At 35.9% G+C, this 25737-nt stretch overlaps 2 protein-coding genes across 4 annotated transcripts; both read left to right on the forward strand.

Moving 5' to 3' along the window:
* Window positions 1–15997, forward strand: LOC137707546 (phosphatidylinositol 4-kinase beta 1-like). 3 transcript variants are annotated; one of them, XM_068446435.1, is made up of 17 exons: window positions 1–216; window positions 731–2265; window positions 3804–3995; window positions 4361–4409; window positions 5046–5178; window positions 5346–5802; window positions 6846–6926; window positions 7018–7137; window positions 10571–10640; window positions 11757–11854; window positions 11942–12046; window positions 13204–13257; window positions 13990–14133; window positions 14259–14312; window positions 14418–14492; window positions 15047–15130; window positions 15219–15997. In XM_068446435.1, exons 2-17 carry the CDS (start codon window positions 820–822, stop codon window positions 15318–15320), a joined length of 3264 nt encoding a protein of 1087 aa, XP_068302536.1. In that variant the 5' UTR covers window positions 1–216; window positions 731–819; the 3' UTR covers window positions 15321–15997. The 3 variants fall into 3 exon arrangements, with proteins under 3 accessions (XP_068302536.1, XP_068302535.1, XP_068302537.1); XM_068446434.1 differs by having other exon boundaries at window positions 772–2265; XM_068446436.1 differs by having other exon boundaries at window positions 863–2265.
* An 8024-nt stretch (window positions 15998–24021) lies between these two features.
* Window positions 24022–25421, forward strand: LOC137708293 (F-box protein At1g11270-like). The gene has a single exon (XM_068447337.1). The coding sequence runs from the start codon at window positions 24022–24024 to the stop codon at window positions 25210–25212; it is 1191 nt and encodes a 396-aa protein (XP_068303438.1). The 3' UTR covers window positions 25213–25421.
* The last annotated feature ends 316 nt before the right edge of the window (window positions 25422–25737 follow it).

The following is a 25737-nucleotide window of genomic DNA, read 5'->3' on the forward strand; positions in this document are numbered from 1 at the left end:
CCCAACATTTGTGACGTTCTCTCGTCTCGCGGGTTCTCTCTCTCGAGTCCATTGAGGTTCATCATTCATCAATTTTGATTTTCCGGAGCAATCAAGCAATCAAGACTCCCCTTTTCTTCTTCTGATTCAATTTCCACTCCCTTACTCTCACCTATTCGACTTCCCGCTGCCGAAATTTCTGAGGAAATATAGCAATTTTGGGCTTCTGATTGAAAGGTAAAATTTGCTCAGATTCTTCTTCTTCTTCTTCTGTTGCTTCTTGGGTATGCATTGTTTCACCTATTTGATATTAGTAACCCGTCTCGAATCGCTGATATGTTGAAGGTTAGATCGTAGAATGTACTGATTGGGTTGGAGAATTTGACTATTGTAGTATTCTAGGGTTCCCTGTAGGGCAAATGAATGCCAAAGAATTGATCTTGTTATCAAACACATTCGTTTAGTGTGTAGGATTTTCACTTAAACCCAGTACTGCAAATTATCGAATAGTTCGTAGTGTTGCTGAATTCAATGCTAAACAATTTACTGTTGCATGCAGTAGCTAATCGAATTATTGAATATGCAATACCTGTTTCATTTCTCATTTATGAGTTCGATACAGTACAAATTTGATGGTTAATTCGAATGGAATTACATTGGAATTTATAATTGTGATGTAGCAGGTGTACTATGTACGGTTTATTAGTTGGATAATTTGAACTTAATATTCTTTCCTATTTACTTTTTTCAGGTATATATAGTTTGAGGCCGTTTTTGTTTGAATTTTTGCAGGTAATTACCATATTTCTTTATCTTAAAAAAAAAAAAAAGTGAATGTGAATGGATGGCACCATTTTAAAATTCCGCCTTGGGTCCTCAAAAGTTCAGGGAGAGTCGCCCCGAGAGATCACCTCTCGGACGAACCTGTCGAGTGACACCAGTGAGAATGGGTGGCTCATACGGTTCTTTGACTCAGCATTTTTTTGCGAGTGGATCGCTGTTAGCTACCTGTACAAGCATGACCATGCGGGGGTGCGCGACTACCTCTGTAATCGAATGTACACTCTTCCCTTATCTGGAATTGAGAGCTACTTGTTTCAGATATGTTACATGTCAGTGCACAAGCCTAGCCCGTCTTTGGATAAGTTTGTTATTGATATGTGTTCTAAGTCGCTTAAGATAGCTCAGAAGGTGCATTGGTTTTTATTGGCAGAGCTTGAAGACTCAGATGATAATGAAGGAATTAGTAGAATTCAGGAGAAATGTCAGATTGCGGCCACTTTGATGGGTGAGTGGCCGCCTTTGGTACGTCCTCAAAACGAGTCAGCTAGCCCTGGGAGCAAGAACCAGGTATTGAATAAAATATTGTCATCAAAACAGAAATTGTTGTCGCTAACGTCTTCACCACCTGCCCAGAGGTCGTTTTCTTTCTCGCCTTCATCGGTAAACAATTTGCAAGAGGATGGTGGTCAATTCTCTCCCGATGAGAACAAAATTTTTAAAAAATTCATACCAGGGCCGAAGGTTCGGGATGCATTGCTCTTTAGGAAGTCAATGGAGAAAGGTGACGATGACTCTGAAAAAGATGGATTCTTTAAGAGGCTTTTAAGAGACAGTAGAGGTGATGACGAGACAGGTTCTAAGATTAGAGATTCTTTGCCTTTTAGAAAGTCCTCAGAGAAGGATGATGATGATGCAGAGAAGGATGGCTTCTTTAAGAGGCTATCGAGGGATAGTAAAGGTGACGATGAGGAATTGACAGCAAGCTCAGAGGGTTTTTTTAAGAGATTGTTTCGTGATAGGAAGAGTGATTCTGACGATAAATCAATCTCTAAATCAGTGAAAGATGAAGAAAAAGAAGGGTTCTTTCGGAAGTTTTTCAAAGAGAAGTTTGAGGACAAAAAGGACCGGATTGATAAGAATGTAGATGATGATGCACCATACTCTGAAGAAAAAGGTTTGAAATCTGCTGAAGATGATGAAAAAGAGGGGTTCTTCCGAAAAGTTTTCAGAGATAAGTTTGATGACAAGAAAGATGGGAATGATAAAATCGAGGAAGGGAGTGCCAATGGAGACGAAGAAGAGCCTTCTGACTTTCCATTGTTTCGAAGATTGTTCCGTGTGCACCCTGAAGATGCAAAAAGTACTGTTGCAAATGAAAACAGCAGTACGGGTGGCTTGCTAGAAAGTAGTCCAGGGACTGAGAACTTTTTTCGCAAATTGTTTAGAGACCGTGATCGTTCAGTTGAAGACTCAGAGCTATTTGGTTCAAGAAAACACAAAGGGGTAAGCCCATATCTACTTATCTATCGTTGCTTTGCTGTTAGTGGGAGTATGGCTTTGCAGTTTGTGCTTTTTTTTCATTTGTTTTTTCTTTTGTTTTTGAGAAGGAGACTATTTTATTGAAAGAAAGACAATGAAACAAAGTTGTCAGGAAGACCACTAATAAAAAGAACAGTACAGAAAGAACAAGAGCCTAGTAGCCACTACTCCCACAAATTGTAAAGGATTGTTGTTTTCTATACATTAATTTTTTTTAATTAAATAACGTTTTCCTTCAGTTTTTTTTTAGATTCGGTGTTATGAGCTGAAATATGTAATAATTAGCTCTTGAAAATGCTCGCTGCTTTGTGTGAAATTCCCTCAATTGTCAAATTCTTGAATTACATTGCAAATTTTTCTTTCAATGGTGAACATATCCAGTAAGGGCGAGCCTTGGCTCAATGGAAAGGTTGCTCCTTTGTGACCGAAAGGTCATGGGTTTGAGTTGTTGAAACAGCCTCTTTGCAAAAAAAGCAAGGGTAAGGCTGTGTACGATAGACATTACCCCCCGCGTGCCCTTGCAAAGTGGGGAGCCTTGTTGGCTTGGGGTCGGTGTATGTAATCCAGTATGATCTAGTTTGTGATTTTTATGTTTTAGTAATTAGTTTTTCTTGAAAGTTAGAAACATTAGAACATTACTTTTGGTCATATAGGCATTGCCACTGGCAATGTAGTTCTAGATGGCCACTGCACTCTCCGATCTCGTGCATACGTTGCAGTTGCCGACGTTATGGGTTTTGTGCTAGTCGATAATGGGTTTCTGTGTTTATTGGGTGGGTATGTAGGAGTTAATCAGTAAATAATTAGGCTGGGATGGCATGGAGTACCAAACACGTTCATGATGAAGTTAGGAAACACTGATTTTGTGGATTTGATATTTACATTCATTTGTAGTGTAGTTTTGATATATACATATGTGCAAACGCATAAAGATTTCAGTGTTTATTCTTATATTTAGTTTTAGTTTTTTTTAAAAGCTTAATTTTTTTTAATATATAAACCTCGTGATAATGTATATAAATATTTTTATATGAACCTTGTAATACCATTTTTGTGAAATTAACTTAAACCGGTCATCTTATCTCCATTGTAAGTTAAAATTTCAAAACATGTATATCGAACATAATGTACGAACGGTAGAGGTGTTCAAATTTGAATTTTGACTGGGTAGGGTCATATTGCCGTTTTTCCCCTAGTTTGACTGGTTGAAAGAGAAGTTGATTTCCCCAACTTCAGTAGCAGAAGAGCGGTTAATTCTACCTATTGTTTGTTTTATATTTTGTGTTGTGATATTGAGTGATGCATTGACATAATGATAACTCTAATCTTGTCAACATATCATGGCACGGTTTGAGCTCTTGGCCTCTTAGTCTACACTCATTTGCAAGATGAGGGAATTATAGGCAATACAGTTACATTCTGTTGTATTCACTGTGGTTAAAGTTCATTTCAAAGAGATGCATAACTTATTTGATTTATTCACTGTTGTTATGTTTTGACAGAAATGCCCTGGTTCTCCAAAGCAACAAAATGAAAAGTCAAGTGCTAAACCCCCACTTCCAAATGCTACAGCATCCCAATATCGTAAAGGGGCTTATCATGAGTCGCTGGACTTTGTGCAGTCACTATGTGAGACATCTTATGGCTTAGTGGATATATTTCCAATTGAGGATCGCAAGAGTGCTCTTCGTGAGGTTGATGGTCATCTGGCTTATCATTTACAGTTACTCAGCACACACAGCATATAGGGGCATGGCTAATTGACACATGCAATGCAAAACTATTTACTATCTTTTAACTTTTTATTTTCCATCAATCCTTCCGTTGATTAATGCTCAAATCATGCTTACCATACGTGTAAAATTTCAAGTCAATCCAATATCTCTAGCTATTCCATATTCATTGTATTAATAGTTAGCTCCATACTAACTGTTACAAGGAACCTAACAAACCTAATACAAGGAGTCTTAACTTTTTATCTCATATCACAAATAAACGTGCATGTTTTGTTATTTTTAATCTTTTGTCTGACATGTGTTTGTTATTCTTGCATATCTAGTCACTTGCAGAGATCAATTTGCACATTGCTGAGGCTCAAAGTAGTGGAGGTAATTCTTAGTCAACATTTCTGGGCCCTTTGTGTTAAGTTTATCCAAGTATGTTTGGGAAATTGAAAAGATTGCGGAAATGTTTTTCTAAATTCCATAAATTCGATTTCTGAACGGTATGGCATATGTATACATATCATAATATTAGTTCCAAAAAATATTATTTCAAAGATATTGGAAATGTTACAGAATGCCGTACTTGGAAGGGATCATTTTCGTAGATTTGAGATTTGTTTTGTCTTTGTTCTGCACGACACTTTGGAAAATGTGGCCATGCTTTTTTTGTCTGAGAATCATGTAGCATAAATTGATCTTGTTTTCTTTTGTTTCAGTTTTTCCCTCCCAAAATTATGTTCATGGAAGGTGTTACTACTATGTGCGCATTCATGTGGTCTGCCTTGTGCATAATCTTTTATTTTAATGTGAAAGTCTTGATTCCATGAGAATCTAGGTATAATGTTATTTGTAAAGGAATCCAATGAAACTAAGACGTAGAAATTAGATGGAATTCCTACTATTCTGAATATTGTTTTACCCTTTTAGTTAAGCGAAATTCTATGGTCTTATGCATTTAGGGCATCTGTATTAACAATTATCTCCATACTCTTAATTGAATATTGCTGATGATAATATTAGGAGTTTGCTTTCCAATGGGGAAGGGGATGTATCGCGTGGTTTATATACCGGAAGATGAAGCTGTTCTTTTGAATTCTAGGGAAAAGGCACCGTATCTCATCTGTGTTGAAGTCCTGAAAAGTGAAATTCCTGGGTATGCTTGCAGTTGCTTAATTTCTTCAGTTCACTATGGTCTAATCAAACCCAACACCAACACCAACCCCCCCAAAACAAATGTTTAATAATTGAAATTCCCTGGTAATTGTTTTAAGCTGAAATATATTCAATTTCTTTTGCTTTATTTTGTGAAAACTGTTTAAGCAATGCAAAGGATGCATCTGGTTCTCAAAAGCTTTCTCGAGGAGGAATTCCTTTAGCAAATGGGGATGCACTTCTGCCAAGACCGCCTCCGTGGGCATATCCTTTGTGGACTGTCCAGGAGGTCTATCGCAACAGTAATGATAGGATGTCGAGTTCTACTGCTCAAGCAATTGACCAGGCGATGTCATATACCTCCGAGGCGAAAGTGAAATTTGTTACTGTAAAAATATCTGTGGAGAATAAATTGCATAGTCATACAGTAAAAACAGAGAATATATCAAGGAGTTATCAACGTGGAGAGGCTGCGACTTGTGCACAAGGGAGTGATTTGGAGTGGGTAAGGGTGGTGCTTACAGCAGACCCTGGTGTTAGAATGGAGGACATTGAGGATCAAGGCCCCCTTCGGCGGAAGGAACACCGTCGTGTACCAAGTACAGTGGCTATAGAGGAAGTAAAGGTGGGCTTTGTTAGGTCTTCATCACCAATTGATGTTAATTTGGCATTTATTGATGTTTGAATGAAACCACATTTATCTTGTTGCTTATCTTTTTTGTCCTAATATCCTCCAAATTTGATGTAACTGGTTCCAGTGTGCATATGTTTGTCTCATTTCTTACATATAGTACTCTTTTCTTGTCTTCAGCATGAAATCCCATGGTTTTAATATTTTTCTTGATGGACTGTTTTTTCTCTTAAGTTTTTTTATTCACCAATATCAATAGACTGATAAACTCACACACACACACACCCAAATTTGTTTTGGTGAACTGGTTTTTTCTAAGTTTGATTATTCACACACACAACACACACAGAGAGATAGTCATTTCTTTGGGGCAATTTTCTCCTCCCAGTCATTCTAATATATTATATAGTCAAACTCTGTGTTTGGAACATTGATCAGGTGCTTTCTTTTCTGACTCTGTAGTTTTGTTGGTTGTCTAACCACATAACATTCTAGGTTGTCTAAACATTGACCATTTTATAATGAGGTGAAATACTATTGAGATGATCTTGCTTACTCTATAATCACAGTCATTAACATTTTATTCAGACAGTTGAGAAACTTGTTCTTGTATAAGAGTTGTTGATTTATTTCTTTTTTAAGGATGCTTACGGACCAGGACCTTAATCCGGCACCTTAGACATTCTTGTATAAGAGTTTTATTAGAGAAGAAGTCATATCAGTATTATACTTAATGAATCACTTTGCAAAATGGAAAGCTATTTCCTGTTTTTCTTGTTCAACTTGAGAGACAAACCTGATTCCCTTCTCTTGTGCACGGGTTTATTTCTTGCCTCATAAATTGACATTGCAGTAGCATAGGTGCTTATTCATGCACAGGTTAATTGTAATGGCATTGAAGCCTTAAGTTAAACAAATAAGATTGATGCTTTCTGAAATAACGTATTTATCTGTATAATTTTTGGATTCTTTTATGTATTCTTGAATATTTATTCTAATTATTCCTTGCTCTGTTCATAAAATTTAACTTTCTTCAGGCTGCTGCAGCGAAAGGAGAAGCACCTCCTGGACTTCCTCTGAAAGGGGCTGGTCAGGATTCATCAGATGCACAGCCAATGGTGACAATATCTATAATTTGCAATTGTGTTAAGAGTTATATCATGGAGATGCTTAATTATATTATCTGACAACATTCAAAATTTTGACCAGGCTAATGGCGGTATTCCCAAGGCCAGCAATGCCTTGTCTGGCGAACTTTGGGAGGTAAAGAAGGAGAGAATAAGAAAAGCTTCAATTCATGGCAAGTTACCTGGTTGGGACTTGTGCTCCGTGAGTACTTCCCCTCTCCTTCTTGTTTCTGCTTCTTTCCTCTTTTAATATAATCGTTTCCTTATAAAAAGAACTTAGGCCTAGTTTGGCAGCTCAGATTGTACTCACTATTTCTGTCAAGGATAAATAGTCGTCGAATAGTACTGACTAAATTAGTCGGCCGTTTGGTGCAATATCGGACTAATGACCGTATTATTTATCTTGTTTTTGGTATAGTACTGGATATATCGTAGTACTAAAATAAATAAAATATGTTATTATATCTAAAAAAACCCAAATATTTCTCAAATATTATCTTCAAAATACAGCCATCGCCACTGCTTACCAGAAACATAAAATTAGATATTGAATAAAAAGCAGCAGCCATGGAGGTTCGACCCAATCCAACAGCCGACAACTTGTCGGCCATGCAAAAGCAGTGTCAGCGCCAACCTCAACTACTCAGAAAATTTAGAACAAAACCCCCAAAATTAGAATCAAATAAAAAAGCACCCAAAAGTAGAACAAAACGTCAAAACCTAATTTCAAATGAACATTGCCCAGATGAAATCTTTCCTAATCTTCAAACCCTATCATCGATTCCCAATCAACATTCTAAAACCCAGTTGAAAAATACCCCAATCACAAAAAGCAGCAAAAAGCTAACCTAAATCCCACTTAAGTTCAAACTCCCAGATGACCAAATCTCCCAAATATCACGAACTAATGATTCGAATGTTGTGAGATGAGAGAGAAGCAATGGTCGGTGCGACTGGCTGTCTTTGTGGGCGTCTCCAATTATCAGGCAGAGAGCGAAGATAAAGAGAGAATAGAGCCGGCGAGAGAAGAAAACAGGGAGAAGAAAGCCGGTGAGAGAAGGAGACGAGGATAATGACTGAGTTCATATTATTAGTCCTGTACGGTCACTTATACGACCTGCCAAACGAGGCCTTAGTATGATGAAGAATGTTGGTAAGGTTTTCACTTATGAATATGGATGGGCAACGGTTATGGTGGGCGGGTAACCGCGGTTATTTATCCATAACCGTTTAGTCTCATACCCGCATAACCGTTTACCCGTTGGGTAATTGCCTAAATGGTTATACCCATACCCATAACTGTTTATAAACGGTTAACCATTCCCATAACTGCGTACCCATTTAACCGTAACTGTTTAGTACCCGTTTACCCATTTATCTTTTTTTTAACCCGCTTATCCTTTCTTTTTTACCATTTACTCATTTTTCACCCATCTACGTGTTTTTTTAACAACTTGAAAATTAAAAAAGAAAAATTTGTCATAATTTTCTTTTTCTGACAATTTATCACCGTTATAGGTATATTCCTCATACATTTCCGCATTTTAATTTTTTAAGTCCCTATACCATTCCAATAATTGAAATAATAGTTTATTGTCGATATTTTTAGCGGTTATCAATGAAGGTAATATAAAATTTGCTAAGTATTCTTGGGTTACGAAAACTGTTAAAAGACAGCGTTCTTGGGTTATTTAAATCAGAATGTAAAGTACTAACATAATATGTATAATGGACCATGAAATTTAAAGTGGTTAAGGAAAATTATATTATATTAGCTACAGGTTTGCACTATAGTCAATAGCATTGATCTAAGTTTTGTCCGATAGAGAACATGATTTGTGTTAATTTTACATATATAAAATAAACGGGTAAACGGTTACCCGTTTATAACCATGGCTAATACCTATAACCACCCATTTAAATTTCGTGGGTAAACAGTTATACCCTTAACCGTTTATTTATCTAAATAGTTACCCATAACCGTGACCGTGAAATTTAAATGGCCGGAAAAGTGCGGTTACCCATAACTGTTGGGTTTTTTCCAGCCCATGATAAGTTGTCCTACGTCTATAATGAATTATTGTCTTAAAGGATTAAATTGTTTTCCCAATTGGAGTTGTTTTCCCAATTGGAGTTAGTTTCTCAATTGGAGAAGGATTCATAACAAGATTCCAATTAGGATTAGTAATCCTTGTTGAAGAAGACCTTTATTATGTCTATATAAGGGGACTATTGTACTAGTTTTGAGATGGGAGCAAAACAATAAATTGTATACCACTAAAGGAATTAGAGTGAAAAAATATTGTAAAGTGTGTGCGAGAGAAAATAAAAGAGAGTGTGTATTTCTTGTTCTTGTTCTTTCAGGTTTTTCGTCAATTCCTAGTTCTAGAGATTTGGCACGATTATTGGTTGTACTCATTATTGATATAATGAAAGATTGTTGTTGCTGTCCCGTGGACCTAGGCACATATTGCCGAACCACGTAAATTCTTGGTGTTATTTCTCTTGGTTATTTGTTTTTCGATTTCCAAAGTTTGTTCTATTTTTCCCATTCTCAACAATAACCGATGGGTATTTGCCCATCCCGACTTATGAACTAGATTTCTAGTAAAGTTGAGGAAATGTGGAAACTGAGTGACTATGTCAGCCCCCTTTCTCACTTGAGTGAGATTACTTTGAAACATAATTTTGAGAAATTACATTCTTAAATTTATCTTCTCATTTTTCAGATGAAGCTGGTTGACAACTACATAATTGTTAGTCTATTATGAAATTTTATTGGATAATAAAAACTGTACAGAAAAGTGGACAAGTAATCCACCGTGAGTAGAAGAGAAAAGAATTTTAATTTAACAAACTACTTCTAGCTTAAGACACCAGAATTAATAATGACACTACAACTTTCCATGCTAGAACTATATCAAATAGAGGCTTGTCCCTGAAAACTGGAAAAACAGAAGCCCAAAGCACCACCCAAAACTGGACCTTCTTTCACACCTCCTCCAGTTTCAATCCCCTAACGTCCTTGAAGATCCGTTCAAGCTGTCAGGTACAACTGCCAGACCCCAAAAGGCTAAAGCTTTTAGGGAATGGTCAACAAGTTATCTTGAGCTAAGACCAGCCGTGGCTTGCCACCTTATCTTGTGCATTCAGAGACAGACAACGAGAAACATATAGGTGCAGCCCCACTCTATATATGAAAATTTGGGTATTGGGAATAAAATTTTTCATTCCAAGAGTTTTTAACCGGAGATTCAATACCACATTAGATTACCATTGGACCTGAAAAGCTTAAGCTGTTTGTGATAACAAAATAATACATGTCAGACTAACTTGGTCACCCTTTGAAAGGGTGGAAAGGTTAAATTTGGTTCTTTTTTCGCTTGTCTTTTTCTTTTCCAGAATGTTTGAGGTATTTATGTTTATCTAAATAAAGTGTATGTTTGGATGTCCTTGGTTTTCTTCTGTACATAGTTATCCATTTATCGGTTCTACAATTGTATGTTCAAAACTTCTTGGTGCTGTATTGTATTTAGCTTCATATATACTTCATGCAGGTTATTGTGAAGATACAATTGTATGTTCAAAACTTCTTGGTGCTGTATTGTATTTAGCTTCATATATACTTCATGCAGGTTATTGTGAAGAGTGGTGATGATTGTAGGCAGGAGCATCTTGCTGTGCAACTTATTTCTCACTTTTATGGTAGGTGTCTTTCTAATCATTTTTCTTCTGTTTCGTTGAAGGCAGTTCTGTCTATCTCTCTTTCTTCCTTCTCCCTCGCTTATTACTCAGTCTTTGGTTTGATTAGATCAAACAAGATGCATTCTTAAAACCTATAGGGAAAAAAGTGCATTGTGGAAACATTGAGCTCTGTCTCTTTTTCTTTCTATTATAGTTTGTGGAGAACCAGTCAAAAACTGCATGAAGAAAGCTAGTTGAACCTCTAGGTCTGTTTGATAGTTTAACTCAGATTGCACTATGTGTGTCAGGAAATGCTCTTTGTTTGTGTTGTGCAATCAAGGATGAGAGTTGTCTCTTTGTTTTTACTTGGTATTAAACTGAGTCGGCTGCCATAAATGTTTGGGCTAGGTTTAAGCCTTTAAGGCACAAATCAAACTGTCCAATTTCAAACAGAACTCCCACGCCCTAGTTATTTTCTTATAAGAGCACTTTAAATAGAAGAAGATACTAAGAGAAAAACTATTCCATAATATACTGCTATACAGAAATAGGTAATTTTGGAATCTGAATGACCATACGGCTAGTTGAGATCCATCCTTATTATAGATATGTCATCCATATAGCCAAAATTACCTATATCCGTTATTGCATCTAATACATCTAATTCACTTCAATTGTGGGACTGAAATAGGTAATTTTGGAATCCGAATGACTATACAGCTAGTTGAGATCCATCCTTATTATAGATATGTTATTGTATCTAATACTTCAATTAATGTGCTAAATGAGTGATTTAACTTTGAATGAGTGATTTAACTATCATTTTCTGTTCAACCAATGTTGATATTTTTGGTAATACAAACCACTATTAATTTTTTTTATCAACCTCACTGTTTCATCATCCCCAATAATTTTATCGACCACAATATTTTCATTTTTATTTTTGTTTCAAATTTGTTTCTCTCTTGTGGTCCCATATTAGACAGTTAATTAAACAAGCTGGAAATATTAATTGAACTGAATTCAACTTGTTATGTTACTTTTCAGATTTATCAAAATCATTTCCTTGTTGCATTCACAGTAGTTGAACCCACTCCTCAAACTAGTTGAAGACTATAACATTGGATTTGATGGCAGATATATTTCAAGAAGCTGGTCTCCCTCTTTGGTTGCGCCCTTATGAAGTCTTAGTTACTTCTTCTTATACAGCTCTCATTGAAACAATTCCAGATACGGTAATTCTGTTCTCTTGTTCTATTTAAATGAATTAAGAATTTCAAAACTTCACCACCTCATCCATAATATACTTTGCTGTGTTGTAGGCTTCAATTCATTCTATCAAAAGTAGATATCCCAACATCACGAGCTTGCGGGACTTCTTTGCTGCTAAGTACCAAGAAAATTCTCCTAGTTTTAAACTTGCACAGGTAATCTATCACTTCATGAACCAGATGCTTATCAAAATGTCTACTAATGCTCAGCTATATCCTCATCATGGTTAATTGTTATAATTGCAATGGAGGCGTGCACACTCTGTTTTTTTCTATTTGTATGATTTTATATTTTTTTGAAGTGCTGGGGTGGGGTGAAGGTAGGAAGGATGTGGAAACTCTTGATAAGATTGAGAACTGAGAATTGCCTTTAATGACTCTCTTCTTCTCTGTTTCTGGATATTAGGGTTATGTGTTGGAAATTGTAGAAGTAATGACGTTTAATAAGGACAGGAGGATCAGTTTTCCCGTCAATTGAGCATAGTCACTACCCTTTCCTAATAATATGACATTTAATTATTTGACAATAGATTCCTAAGGTTCCGAGCATAGAGAGTTTCCAGATTGAGGTTGTTTGTAGACAACTAGACATTGTAGGACTTGGATCAATTTGGTTGTTGAAGCATATTAATATGCTCTGAAATAAGGAATGTGATTCATATTGAGTTAGCATTCTATATAATTGCAAAAGAATGTCATATGGTATTATCATGCAGTGGATCTTTGTAATGTCATTTGACCAACTGCCCTGCTTACAGTACATGTGTATCCGTTCGGGCCACTTTCTGCAGTATCTGAAGCCATGCTTTCGTTTTGCAGTTTTTGAATTATGATACCTTTAGCTTGGCATACTCATAAATGTTTATTTGGTTAGATGCGAATGAAGTTGGTTTTGAAGGTGCTTTTCACTTGTGAGTTGTGTATAATTCCATGGATTATCTTCTATTCTATCAGATTTTGATTAGTCTTGGCAGAAAAGAACAATAGATACCTTGATCGCTAAAATTCCGTAATAGGTTTTCCGTCTTGGTCTCTTTATATAAATTTTATATAGGTGTTCTCAGTTCTCTTTTTTTGAGTACCAGATTCCCGAGTCTCATACCAACTAACGAACCCAATCAATATTTTGGTCATCTAAACGAATTTAAAGAAAAATGTGCACTAGGGAAAACTGTCCAGAATCCAGATTCAAGTAGTGCAATGAGCCAATTTTATTGTCTCCTGGTTACAATTGGTTAATTTCACTGAATCTAATGTTCTTAGTGAATAGAAAGGCTTGATTTATTTATTTATTTATTTTATTTGTTTTACAGAGGAATTTTGTTGAAAGTATGGCTGGATATTCTCTAGTGTGTTACCTTCTGCAGGTATGGTTTCCCCTTCTCTAAATCTATCATCTCGCTCTCTCTATTCATAACTCAAACAAGTTAAGTGTTAGTTCTGTCATGGAGGGGCAAACCTCTAATGAAATTAAGCTTCAATTCAGTTGTTAGTTTCAAAAATGACATTTTGAGTATATATGTGATACGTTATGTACATCGCTCTGTGTTTATATGTTTTATCACGTGCATGTTGCTTCAGGTTAAAAAATCCTTCATGATATCATGTTCATGTCTGGTTAAAATGGTTCATGTTGGTTGCTTGTTAACCTGTAATGCACATGTTAGCAAACTCTCATTTAGGTCACTAGTACAAGGAGATACAGTTTAATAGCAACAATGCAATTAAGAAATTACTTGACTTTCTGACGATGTATTGCTCCTGGTTGTTATACTCAAGATTGTCATCCCTAAATATCATTATTGTTTTCTTTAGTATAATAAAATAATCTCTTTCCTAAACATTTATGCACAAGAGATGTGACTATAAGTTAACCCTGGAATCTGCCATATGTTGCATATGTATATGTATGAAAATATCAGATGTTAATGAAGATTTAAATTATCTACTGTATGTTTGACATTTTTTTTCATTTTCAGAAGCATGTACTCTAGGCACGTTTAGTTTCTCACATACCTTTGATCCTTAGTTTTTGTCTCCTTGTTTGGTCCTTGAAGAAGTTCATATAATAACTTTTCACCAATGTGTTTGTTGTCCAGATAAAGGATAGGCACAACGGGAACCTCTTAATGGATGAAGAAGGTCATATTATACATATTGATTTTGGTTTCATGCTCTCCAATTCGCCTGGGGGTGTAAATTTTGAGAGTGCTCCATTCAAATTAACACGTGAACTTCTTGAGGTAAGAGACATATGCTTACATTGTTTAATCTGTTGCCATATTTGTCCAATTATCTTCCTTACTGCTTGTAAACATTCTAGGGTGAATCATTTTTTCCATCTAAGTTGAAATTGTGATTACGCTAGGTCATGGATTCTGATGCTGAGGGAGTTCCTAGCGAGTTCTTTGATTATTTTAAGGTAACAATAGAAAAATTTAGTTTGTTTTTGTTCAGCTTCAGGGACATCTATATGTCTTTGGATGTTGTTATATTTTCTGGGGGTAAGATCTCGTGCTGTTTTCAGGTTCTGTGCATTCAAGGATTCCTCACATGTCGGAAGCATGCAGAGCGCATTATTCTTCTTGTTGAGATGTTGCAGGTAAACCAAATTTAGCTGTCAATGCTCTGATCTTTTTTTTCTTTTTGTCAACTATGGGGAAAAGAAATTTGAGGATGTGGCATCTTCAGAATTTCAGGAGCAGAAATGATTTTCACGCCCTTTCTCACCTCATACAAAACCCCTCATGTTCCGTAGCCGTTAGATTGAACAATTAAAGTAAAATCTACAGTCAGGATTAACAGTGGCATGAGGTGAAAAAGGGTGTGTCGAAATCACTATTTTCAACAATCAGGAATTATTATTTTACCTTATTGGTTTGGAGAGCTGTAGTTAGTTCGCAATTCTTGGTTGTTTTAGCTTGTTCATATATGTTATACTGTTCGTTTGCTGATATCTTCACCAGTGTTGGGTGTACTGTATCCGTTTCAATTCAATAAAATGTTGTTATTCATGGAAAAAAGAGAGAAACTCAACAATGTCCCTGTGTAGTCCATTGATGAGCATGCAAGAGTAGGGAAAATCTCTTATCAAAATACCCCCTTTTACGATGGTTGGTTTACTCAGGCTACTGTTGTAAAATGTTTTTGGCCCAGGACTCTGGTTTCCCATGCTTTAAAGGTGGTACACGAACAATACAGAACCTACGGAAAAGATTTCACTTGAATTTGACAGAAGAGGTTTGATTTTGTTTTCTTATTTTGTTGTTCAAGTGGACTATGTTTCGTTGCTATTGTTGTAACAGTGTTGTTTGATGCTTTATATCAGCAATGCGTATCCTTGGTGCTTTCGTTGATCAGCAGCAGCTTGGACGCATGGCGAACAAGGCAATATGATTATTATCAGAGGGTTTTGAATGGAATATTGTGAGGTTAGAATTTGTTGATAATCACATAGTTTTATCCGGAAAAGCCAGCTCTGTGAGTGTTTGATCAATAGCGCATATGCGAGCTGCCTGAGTTTTCGTCTGAGGTGAAAAAAGGATAGCTTATAGTGGTTTTGGCCTGTTTTTCTGGGTGAGGAATTTGTAATTGTATCGGCAAAAAAACTTATTCAGCATCTAGAAGGCTAAAATTAACTCGGCAGGGTATTGATTATTTCCCTTGTTTGATGTAATATGGGACTCTGCTGGCTGGTGGGAATTCACTTATTCTTGAGGGAATGTTCGACCTTGCTCCCCTTCGTCGGACTCCCCATACTGTACAGAGTGATTGCGATTGAGGACAGACTAGAAACCAAATGGCTATGAAAGCCATAGTTTATCGGTGCCATTGGAACGTATTTTACACTGGTTTGTGATCTGAAGGATATAGCACGATTCAATTCTGTAAATCTTCCATTTCCAGTCAGAAACAAAAAATCTTCGGATCGAAGTGTGGAATTGTTCCAATCTCCCAAAAGTGGCCTATCTTCCAATTCCGGTGAGGGATATCATCCCTCGTTTTTGTATCTGAAAGCTCGTGTCAGCAAAATTCTTGAGAATCTGTATGATTGTATCTTGTGTAACTGATCCGATTTTACATAGTGAAATTTGTAGATTCCAGGTTCATTATACAAGGAGATTTTGCGATGAACGTAGTGGAGGCTGTGTAACACTTTTCGGGTTATTTTCGTCAACCGCTCTCAGAAACCAAATATGGAAATTTATTCATGTCGATTGATTACATAAGAATTGTCACCGGCTCTCCGGTGAAAAGGAAAAACGAACACCTTATTGGGACAAGCTGGTGCTAGGGTTAACTAAGATGTCATATAAAACTAGGAGTGGGTGCAATTCAATTTGAATTTATTTGACACAAAATATATCGAACCAACTAGCTATAGCGGTTCGGCTTGGTTTGTTTGAGACCACTGCCACCATTGAAATCGCACCAAATAATTGTTTATTAGTTTGATTCAATTTGGATAAACCTATTCAAGTGAACCAATAAAAACGTCTGACATTTAAAGAGTTTTAATTTTTTAAACATCGATCCACACATCGTACACATTTCAATTTAATCAAAATATTAAGTTTTTAAAAACATAAAAATTTCAACAACTCCCCTAGGACCAAGGTTCCATTTAATAAATTTCTCCGAGCAAACATTTTTCAGTTACAATTTCACATAAGCATAAAATACAAACAAATTTCTTAATAGGTAATAGTTATTACAACTTATAATGTGTATAAGACCTCCGAATACCTATAATAAATTGACATATTAAAAGATATACAATTGATTCAGTTTGATTTTGGCAACTTTCAAAAATATCACAATTGAACCAAACCAAAATAAATTATTTCGGTTCAGTTTTTAAATTGTTGAGACTTTTCTCTTACATAAATCATGACCAGAAAAAAAAAAAGACCATAGGTGCCTAGGTGGATCACATCTAGACATCAGGAAAGTCAACAATACATAGTGGGCGTCAAGTTCAACTAAAATATTATGTTGGGATATTACTAGGATATGCCCACACACAAATTGTGTGTTAACTTTTTTGTTTTTTAAATGAGAGATGTTAAAATTACTTGTAGGTGAAGCCTGAAAAAAAAAAAAATTTAGTTTTGTGAAATTATATTACTGCCCTTAACTTTTTCGTTGTGATAGAAGACTAAATAATATTTTCACTATTTTTTTTGTTGACAAATAATGTTCTATTAACGTTTACATAATCACCTTTCTCAAAAAAAAAATAAAAATAAATATATATATGTATGTGTATATATATATATAATCACACGTTTTTCCTTTTCTTACTTGCACACTTCGTTTAATTATAATCATTAGATTGAATAATCAAATGAAAACTAACGGACATTACTAAATGAAAATGTGTACGAAAAACAGAAGGGGGTTGGTTATTATTTTTCAATTTTATTAGGATGAGGAACCAAATCCTGTTTGTTACGAGCTACATGGGGGGTTAAATTGGCATGGCAATTTACCAAATATATGAAGGCAGCCGTGGACAAGTCAATATACGTAATCAACGAAATGTGATATGAATTAACCATGAGTACAATACTTTCGTAGCTACTAGCCACCTCAAATATAAAATCAAACTTTTAAAGTGTAAAGAAATCCCGTGACTTTGCTGAAATGTCAATAACAGTATCATGGATTCATGCATAGGAAGAAAATGTTTTAAGTTCCAAGGACAAGAGTCTCAGTCTCTCTTGTATCCTGTTTATATATTCTTTATGATTATCTCTCTCATTCCCAAAAAAAAAAAGAAAAAAAAAAAAAGGAAACCCCCTAACTTTGAAAAGGTTAACAGAGGAGAATTAATAGCAATTAGAAAATACTTGTGTCCCTCCCTCCTCCCGCGAACAACCTATTTGTTCCCTCTACTTGAAATCAATGTATTTTTATTGTACAAACATCATAATCGAAAATATTTATTCTCTTTTTTATCATTTAAAAATCATATATGCAAAAAATATTTAATTTGGAGATCTTTCAATCATCCATGTGTGTCAAAACCAGTCAACATTTTTGATATAAAGTAGCATTCTTATGATGAACCATGAATGTTTTGATACTTATAAATGACTAAACGAAGTAAATGATTTTTTTACAGAGATAATCTTTAGATTATGATAAAGAGAATGAACAGTTCCAATTATGACATTTATAGGATGAAAATACATTAATCACAAATGGGAACAAGTGGATCCCTCACGAGGAGAAACACAAGTATTTTCCATGGTAAAACTGCATACTATAAGAATTCAAGCACGTTGTTGTTGCAAGTTAATCTGAATAAAGCTAGCTTGGTAGCTGTGAAAATTTCTAAAACGAACTAGTGAGCTTTCTACTGTAGAGGGATACGATATAACGTATACCACAGTACGTAGATGCGAATATTTAACGAGTCGACATTAGCATTAGAAAATTGCAAGCATTACTTAAGGACAACAATAGCATTACAGAAACAGTACTAATTAATCAAACAGACCTAGCTAATTAATAAATTTGGATTGAATACTTAATTAGCCTTTTAATTAATTGATACATCCCATGATCTCATGGACAAATTAATAGACCATGGCCAAATTAGTTACCTAGATAATATGATTATCAGAGTCCCCCAAAAGCCATTATTACTTCTGCACATACCAACAAGAGTAGCAACCTCATGCTGTAGTGATGACGTGGAGCAGCTGAGTAATATGCATATGCATCGGTTTGGTACTGATACACATCTCCAGGTAGACCTGTCACGTAAGCAAACCTCGGAGGCGGCGGCAGTACATTTCCAGGTGGACCTGTCATGTAAACAAACCTCGGAGGCGGCGGTGGTACTGGCACGTATTGGCTTGGATTAGGGTTGCAATCTTGAGTTGTCGTTGGAGTCTTTGGCGGTGGTGGTGGCGGCGGAGGTGGTGGAGGCAGCTGTTGCTGTTCACATGGGTTGACACAAGGGCACGTTCCACATTTTATCCCCGCGTTCACATCCTTAGACACCAAAGGTTGATGATCATCAGAAGTAGTGGCGGTGACACTTGCTGAAGAACAAATCAAAAGCATGATAACGAGTGTTTGATGTGGTGGCGATGCCATTGATTTCCGGCTAGAGAGAGAGAGAGAGAGAGAGAGAGAGAGAGAGAGAGAGAGCAAGCGTACTAGTGGGTTGGAAAAGAAAGGAATGTAAGGGGTGTTAAATTTGTTTTTGGATATGCCAGCTAGATAGCTTGTGGCTTACGTTTGGGGTGGATGGAAGTGGTAAAGGCTTAGGTCATGCGGTTAGGTAATTTTAGTTATTTCGGGGAACATGTAGTTGGATGAGCGAGAGGGACTTGAAATTGTGAGCCTCTTTAGATGGTTTGAGAGATGTCTCGCAAGCAAATTGCATGTGGATGTTGTAAATGCATGAGAGGGACCTCATCTCAACTACTTCTTCTAGTTGCCATGCCCTTAAAAATATATATGAATAGAAACTGCTTCATAACCCTTGACCACATTACTTAATTTAGATCTTCTCTTTAGTAGCGAGTGTTTATTATTTAAGATGAAGAGCTATATGTATGATTCAGGATATGTTTTTGGAAGACAGATATACGTGAGGTCAGGTACTAAATCATTCCCTTGATTCTCAGTTAATTTATGAATAAATTATTGTTCGTATTGTCGAATTGATGGATCAATTAGCAACTATTTCCACTCATGAATTAGTTTATAAACTAAATTCAAGATGGGCCTATTATTTTTTTAGTGATATTTTGCTAAACTAATATAAAATATGGGAAGAAGGATTCGAAGTCGGATCCATAGGATCAATCCAACTAATTTAATTATGTTTTCCTTACAGGGAACGTTTTCTTATAATCATTAGAAGAGCATCGCACATCTACACGTAGGTTGGAGTTTGTCATGGCCTCTTAGCTTCCATGTTAATTGGCTAATTAACAACATATTGAACTTGCATGTACTTATACTAAAAAAATGTTAACGAATGTGTTATTATCCCCCTCCTCAGAAGATTCTTTATTACGCTAGATCCATAACTCACTGTAGAAGGTCATAATAGGCTAGCAATAATATGTTTCAAATTTACCGTTGGCGAGAAACGAACCTAAGACCTCTCATTTATAAGTGAAGAGAATAACACTACTTTTTTATTTTTAATTTATTTTAAACAAACGATGTTATCTACACTAAGGGAAGTAGGGTTTCTAATTTGGTAACCTACTTCAACATTTGAACTTGAGATGCCACTAAACTTTTTATCTAGTTGATGTCACTTACTACTAAGGTCCTTCTCCACTTGTAGGTAACAGATCTTAGATTCGACTCTTATATACAATGAGTTCGACACTAAATTATTATGGTTGTCTCATTGTGTGACTTAGCCCATATCTCCGCCCCTTTAGTATAAATAATAGAGTTGTATTAAATAAAACATAATATAGATGCTTGCATTCAAATTAGCATAGTTAAGGAGTAAGATATTCTTCAAACATATTATAAGACCACAAGGCATTTAAAATTTGTGGGGTTACTTTAAGAAGAAGAAGACTCAAGAGCTTGATAGTTAAGACTTAAGATTGCTTTATATGTCTCCAGTAGGAATGCTTCCATTCCATGACCTTCGAATAAAGTCTATGGCTGGCATTATTCTTCCACCTTGGCCACTATCAACAATTGAACCTAATTGTAACTTTCACAGTTTATATGTGGCTTCTACATATTATAATAATGGTTTTATTATTCTTTTCTATGATTAACTTAGGGATATTTTTACTCACTATCCCTAGTGGTGATGATGCTCACCATCCTATTTATCACCGTTGGATGAGTTTAAATTTCGAAATCTGTGTAGTGGGTAGACACAAATATCGAACTTAAACTCATCAAATGGTAATAAGTAGGGTGATAATCATTACTAACACTTTACGGTGGTAAGCAAAAAAGCACCCTATTAACTGACTATATATGTTCCGTCCGCTCAAAAGTTGGTAGCCTGTAAAGGATTTCCTGATCAAAAGCATTTCATCAAAAGTGGATACCCAAAAAGCAGCACTTCGTCTCTTGTTGCATTTCATCAACAACGAAGGGAATCGTATGCCCTGGCTAAAGATTAAAAAGAGATCGTTTAGGTATAACTTTTCATTTTTCTTTCCAACATCACATTAGAGGGTTTGAAATTGTGTGGTAATGGAACATATATATAGGTGGAGGAGCGAGGGGGACTTGAAATTATGAGCCTCTTTAGAGGGTTTGAAATGCTCGAGAGGAAACTGCATGTGGATGTTGTAAATGCATGAGAGGGACCTTACCTCAACCACGTTGTCTAATTTCCATGCCCAAAAAAATATATGGATATACATAAACTTTATAACCCTTGGTACATAATTTCATTAATTAAAATTTTTCTCCTTGATACATAAACTTTATATGTCTCTCGTATACGACATTCCTCTTGCTTCTAGCGGGAATTCTCCAAACTTTAGGTCATTGATCAAACAGAATTCCCGACTCCTGAATGTTGCAACATCTTCCCCAAAAAGAAAGGATATGGAATCATTGGTCACTTTATCCTTTATAGCCTTAAATATAGCGTAGTGGTTTAGCTGTCCAAACCAGTCAATGTGGTCCATGTCAATGAGATGACTGAAACAAGGATCCTCGAATTTGTTTAGGTGCTCTCTTGAAAATCGCCCTCTTATGTTAGAAAGAAACCCCGTCGTGTACGACATACATGGAATAATGGCAAGAAACACTTCGTCAGGCGGACACACAAGTTCTGTCGGAGGAGAACCATTTCACTTTCGACCTGCAAGATTTCTAATACTGCCTTGCAATCCAACAATGACAGCCATAAGGTTTTATACGCACATCAAATTAATAACATAAACATGCACACAGGAAATGCATAGTATACGCACTCTTTCATATAGATCAAATTCAACCAATTCATCAACTAAATTCATAGCAAGTATGCCCAAAATCTGCACCATATGATACGCACAAAATATGTACCAAATTCAAGCAAGTATGCCCAACAACTAAAACAATTCATCTACCAAAGTACAACATAATCAATTAATAATTTCCAGCAATATCATATACACATGCCCATAATATATACACAACATGCAAACCATGACCAAAATTAACTTCAAAATACATGCAATTACACAACCCTCTAGTCCGTTAACGTTCTCCAAATTAATTGCACAAAACAGTCAATCACACCCAAAACCCTAAATTCCCAAATGGAAAAAATCCTAAGATCAAATAATGAATTCAATTAAAAACGTACTGCCTTTTTTTTATTTTGCCATTAAATCTGTCTCAATCGTTGGCCGCAAAACTTGCACAAAATCTGAGTTAAATCGGCGCCGAATGTCGGAAAATTTGAAACTTGTCATCGGTCGGAAAAGTGTAGAAGAATTTGGAAACTTCCCGTGGTTTTGAAAAGTGGACAAGGATTTGGAAACTTAAGGTTTGTCGAGTAGGGGGTTGCACTGTTCGAGGTTAAGGTTCGTTAAGTTAGGGGGTGGCGCCGGTTGGGGGGTTTGGACAAGGAGCTGGGGCCACGCCATTCGAGGTTCTCGGAGAGGGTAGAAGAAAATGCTGACTGGGTTGGACAAATAATTCATTTATATAGGAGGGTTATTTGTCATTTCAAGTTTTAGAGAAATCCTATTTTTATCGTATTGTTGTGCATGTCGTGTACATGTTCCTTGCATATCACAAAAATCCTATTTTGATCCCAAAATTAAGGAAATGGCCCACTTCTCTCATTTTCCCAGTAATCTTTGCCTAGCAGCTCGGCCAAGACTTGCCTTGGAAGTGAGTTGGGCATAGTAGGGCCTACTGATTGCCTTTCAATTTTTGGGGTGGTGGAGCAATGTTTGTGAGTTTTGGGCAATATTTGTTCCCTTGCTTTCCACCACTGGAAATGCTTTTCTGAGTTCAGAATTTAGGGGTGCATGGGAGGCTGCGTTAGGGTGTTTGCGGACATGGTGTTGGTGTTTGATGGTATTTTTGGAAGAATGTGGTGAATTTAGAAAAATGTTTAAATTTTAAAATTTAAATGGGGCCAAGACATTGTTCTACGCCTCGCCTAGCTACTAGGCGGCTAGTCCCAATTAGTCTCTAGGTTTTTCAAAATTAAGAAAATGCACCTAGAAACGCTTAGACGTATGTCTAGATCGCGACTTTCACTTAGACAAAAAATCGATAGTTTTCATTTTGTATTTTGTAAGAGGCTTGTTGAATACTTAAATGAACACTCATTATATATGTTTGTTTCCCATGTTTTCAATATGTTCTAATACTTTACAATATGTATGCCATTTATTTTGCAATTTTTGTTTCTCAATTCAATCATATATTTTTTAAGTATAAATAGGCACTTATTTATTCAATATATAATAAATTTGGTTAAATCTACCTAGAAGCCAAGGCACTAGGTCCCAACATGCCACCCGATTAGTGCCTAGCGTCTATTAGAACCTTGGACGTACATAGAAATTTGGGTAAACTTAAATGAGAAGTGGTGTTTAAATAGAAAAACTCTTAGCTGTAATAAGGATGCGGTTATGTGATTGTATTTCTAAAGAAAAAATTGGCTTAATTAATTAAAAATCTTCTTAATTAATTAAAAATCTTGTGAACATGTGAATTTTTCTTTGTTAGTTAGTTAAAATCATGTGATGTTACAAGTTGACCCATATACGGATATCACACTCACCTTATCATCAATTTAGTCTAGACTTAAAAAGTAAAATTTGATGTATCAATAAAAAAATTGAAAAATAGTAAAATTTGAACGAAAGATTCTCCATAAAACTCGAAACTGATTGGCTCATCCCTGTTTTCTTTCAAAAAACTCGCCTACTCTGGATCACCCCTGTTTTCTTTGATAGCTAAATATGTTGTGGTTGTGGAACTCTAAGTTTATTTAGTACTGTTGAATTTTGGCATCTTGTGGGGTAATATGTTTAATAATTGAACCTCGACCTACCGGCCTTAGGGACTTGGAGTTTGATTTAGTTTGGCTCTCAAATTGGTGGTGTATTTCCTGTGTATATATACGTGTGAATAATTCATGTGCATGGAACAAAATTGCCGAAATGTCCCAGGTGCGTGAAAGTGAAACTCCTGAAGATAGGATGGTCGAAATCTTGTCCAGGTTGCCACCCAAGTCTCTGATGCGATTCAAATGCATACGCAAATCTTGGTGCACTCTTATCAATAGTCCATGTTTTGTGGCCAAACACCTCAGCGATTCTGTGGACAACAAACTCTCATCCTCCACTTGTATCCTTCTCAACTGTTCTCAGGCTCACGTTTGCTCGGAAAAAAGTTGGAAACAAGAAGTTTCATGGTCCGTGATTAATCTTTCCATTGATGGTGATGAGCTTCATTATGATATTGAGGACCTAACTATTGTACCGTTTCTAAAGGATGACCCTCATGAAGTAGAGATTCACGGTTATTGCGATGGGATTGTTTGTGTAACAGTAGACGAAAATTTCTTTTTGTGCAATCCTGCAACGGGGGAATTCAGGCAACTTCCTGATTCATGCCTTCTTCTACCCCTTCCCGGGGTAAAAGAAAAATTCGGATTGGAAACGACACTTAAAGGACTGGGATTTGGTTATGATTGCAAAGCTAAAGAATACAAGGTTGTGCGAATTATAGATAATTATGATTGTGAGTATTCAGATGATGGAGAAACATATATCGAGCATATTGCTCTTCCTTACACTGCTGAAGTATACACCATGGCTGCTAACTCTTGGAAAGAGATCACGATTGATATACCAAGTAAAATATTATCATCATATAGCGAACCATATTCTTATTCAGTGTATTTGAAGGGGTTTTGTTATTGGTTGTCATGCGATGTAGAGGAATACATATTTTCATTTGATTTAGCTAATGAAATATCTGATATGATAGAATTGCCTTTTAGGGGAGAATTCGGTTTTAAGCGTGATGGTATTTTTCTGTATAATGAATCCCTCACTTATTATTGCAGTAGTTACGAAGAGCCTTCCACATTATTTGAAATATGGGTAATGGACTACGATGACGGATTTAAGAGTTCATGGACAAAACACCTAACTGCTGGACCTTTTACAGATATGGAGTTTCCATTGACACCTTGGAAACGTGACGAGCTTCTTATGATTGCCTCCGATGGAAGAGCTGCCTCTTATAATTCTTGTACCGGAAATTTCAAGTATCTTCGTATTCCTGTTATTATTAATCAGAATAGGGTTGTAGATTACGTGAAAACTATTATTCTAGTCAATTGAGTTGAGGGAAACGTTCCATTTTCTCCTATTTAACTTGTATGCATGATACAAGGCTTGAGTTGGCATCTTCTAATTTTGCTTTGTGGCCTTCGTACTATGTTTGCTTATCATGGACAACCTTTAGTTTTGGGCCTTCCACATTTTGTAATGTTATTCGATTTGAAAGTGTGTGATAATTTATTTTTTTGAAGTTAATTAATATTAACAATATTCCCTTACGTTTTCCTTTTTCTTTTCTTTAGAATTCCCTCCTTAAAAACGTAATAACTTTTTATCCCTTTAACATAATCAAATAAAATCTTAGGTAATTTAGTTAAAAGTTAATAAAAACGTTACTATTTAGCCACATATTAATGGCATATTTTTGTTTTAGGCTTAATCTATGGTATATTTTTACTAATTAGGCATAGGTCAATGATGAATGCCATATGGGCTTTAAGTCATTATAAATGGTTAAAACTTGACTCTTCTATTATTCTCTATCTTTCTAATGTCATATGGGCTATAAGCTATTATGAATAGTAA

This window comes from Pyrus communis, chromosome 11 (assembly GCF_963583255.1).
Source record: "Pyrus communis chromosome 11, drPyrComm1.1, whole genome shotgun sequence".
Classification (NCBI taxonomy): Eukaryota; Viridiplantae; Streptophyta; class Magnoliopsida; order Rosales; family Rosaceae; genus Pyrus; species Pyrus communis.

Excerpts from the sequence above, each read along its gene's own strand:
- LOC137707546 (XM_068446435.1), top strand. The coding sequence starts at position 820 with ATGGATGGCACCATTTTAAAATTCCGCCTTGGGTCCTCAAAAGTTCAG. Across the intron at positions 4,410-5,045 it reads TGAGGCTCAAAGTAGTGGAG|GAGTTTGCTTTCCAATGGGG; the intron begins GTAATTCTTAGT and ends TGATAATATTAG. Across the intron at positions 6,927-7,017 it reads CATCAGATGCACAGCCAATG|GCTAATGGCGGTATTCCCAA; the intron begins GTGACAATATCT and ends AATTTTGACCAG.
- LOC137708293 (XM_068447337.1), top strand. The coding sequence starts at position 24,022 with ATGTCCCAGGTGCGTGAAAGTGAAACTCCTGAAGATAGGATGGTCGAA.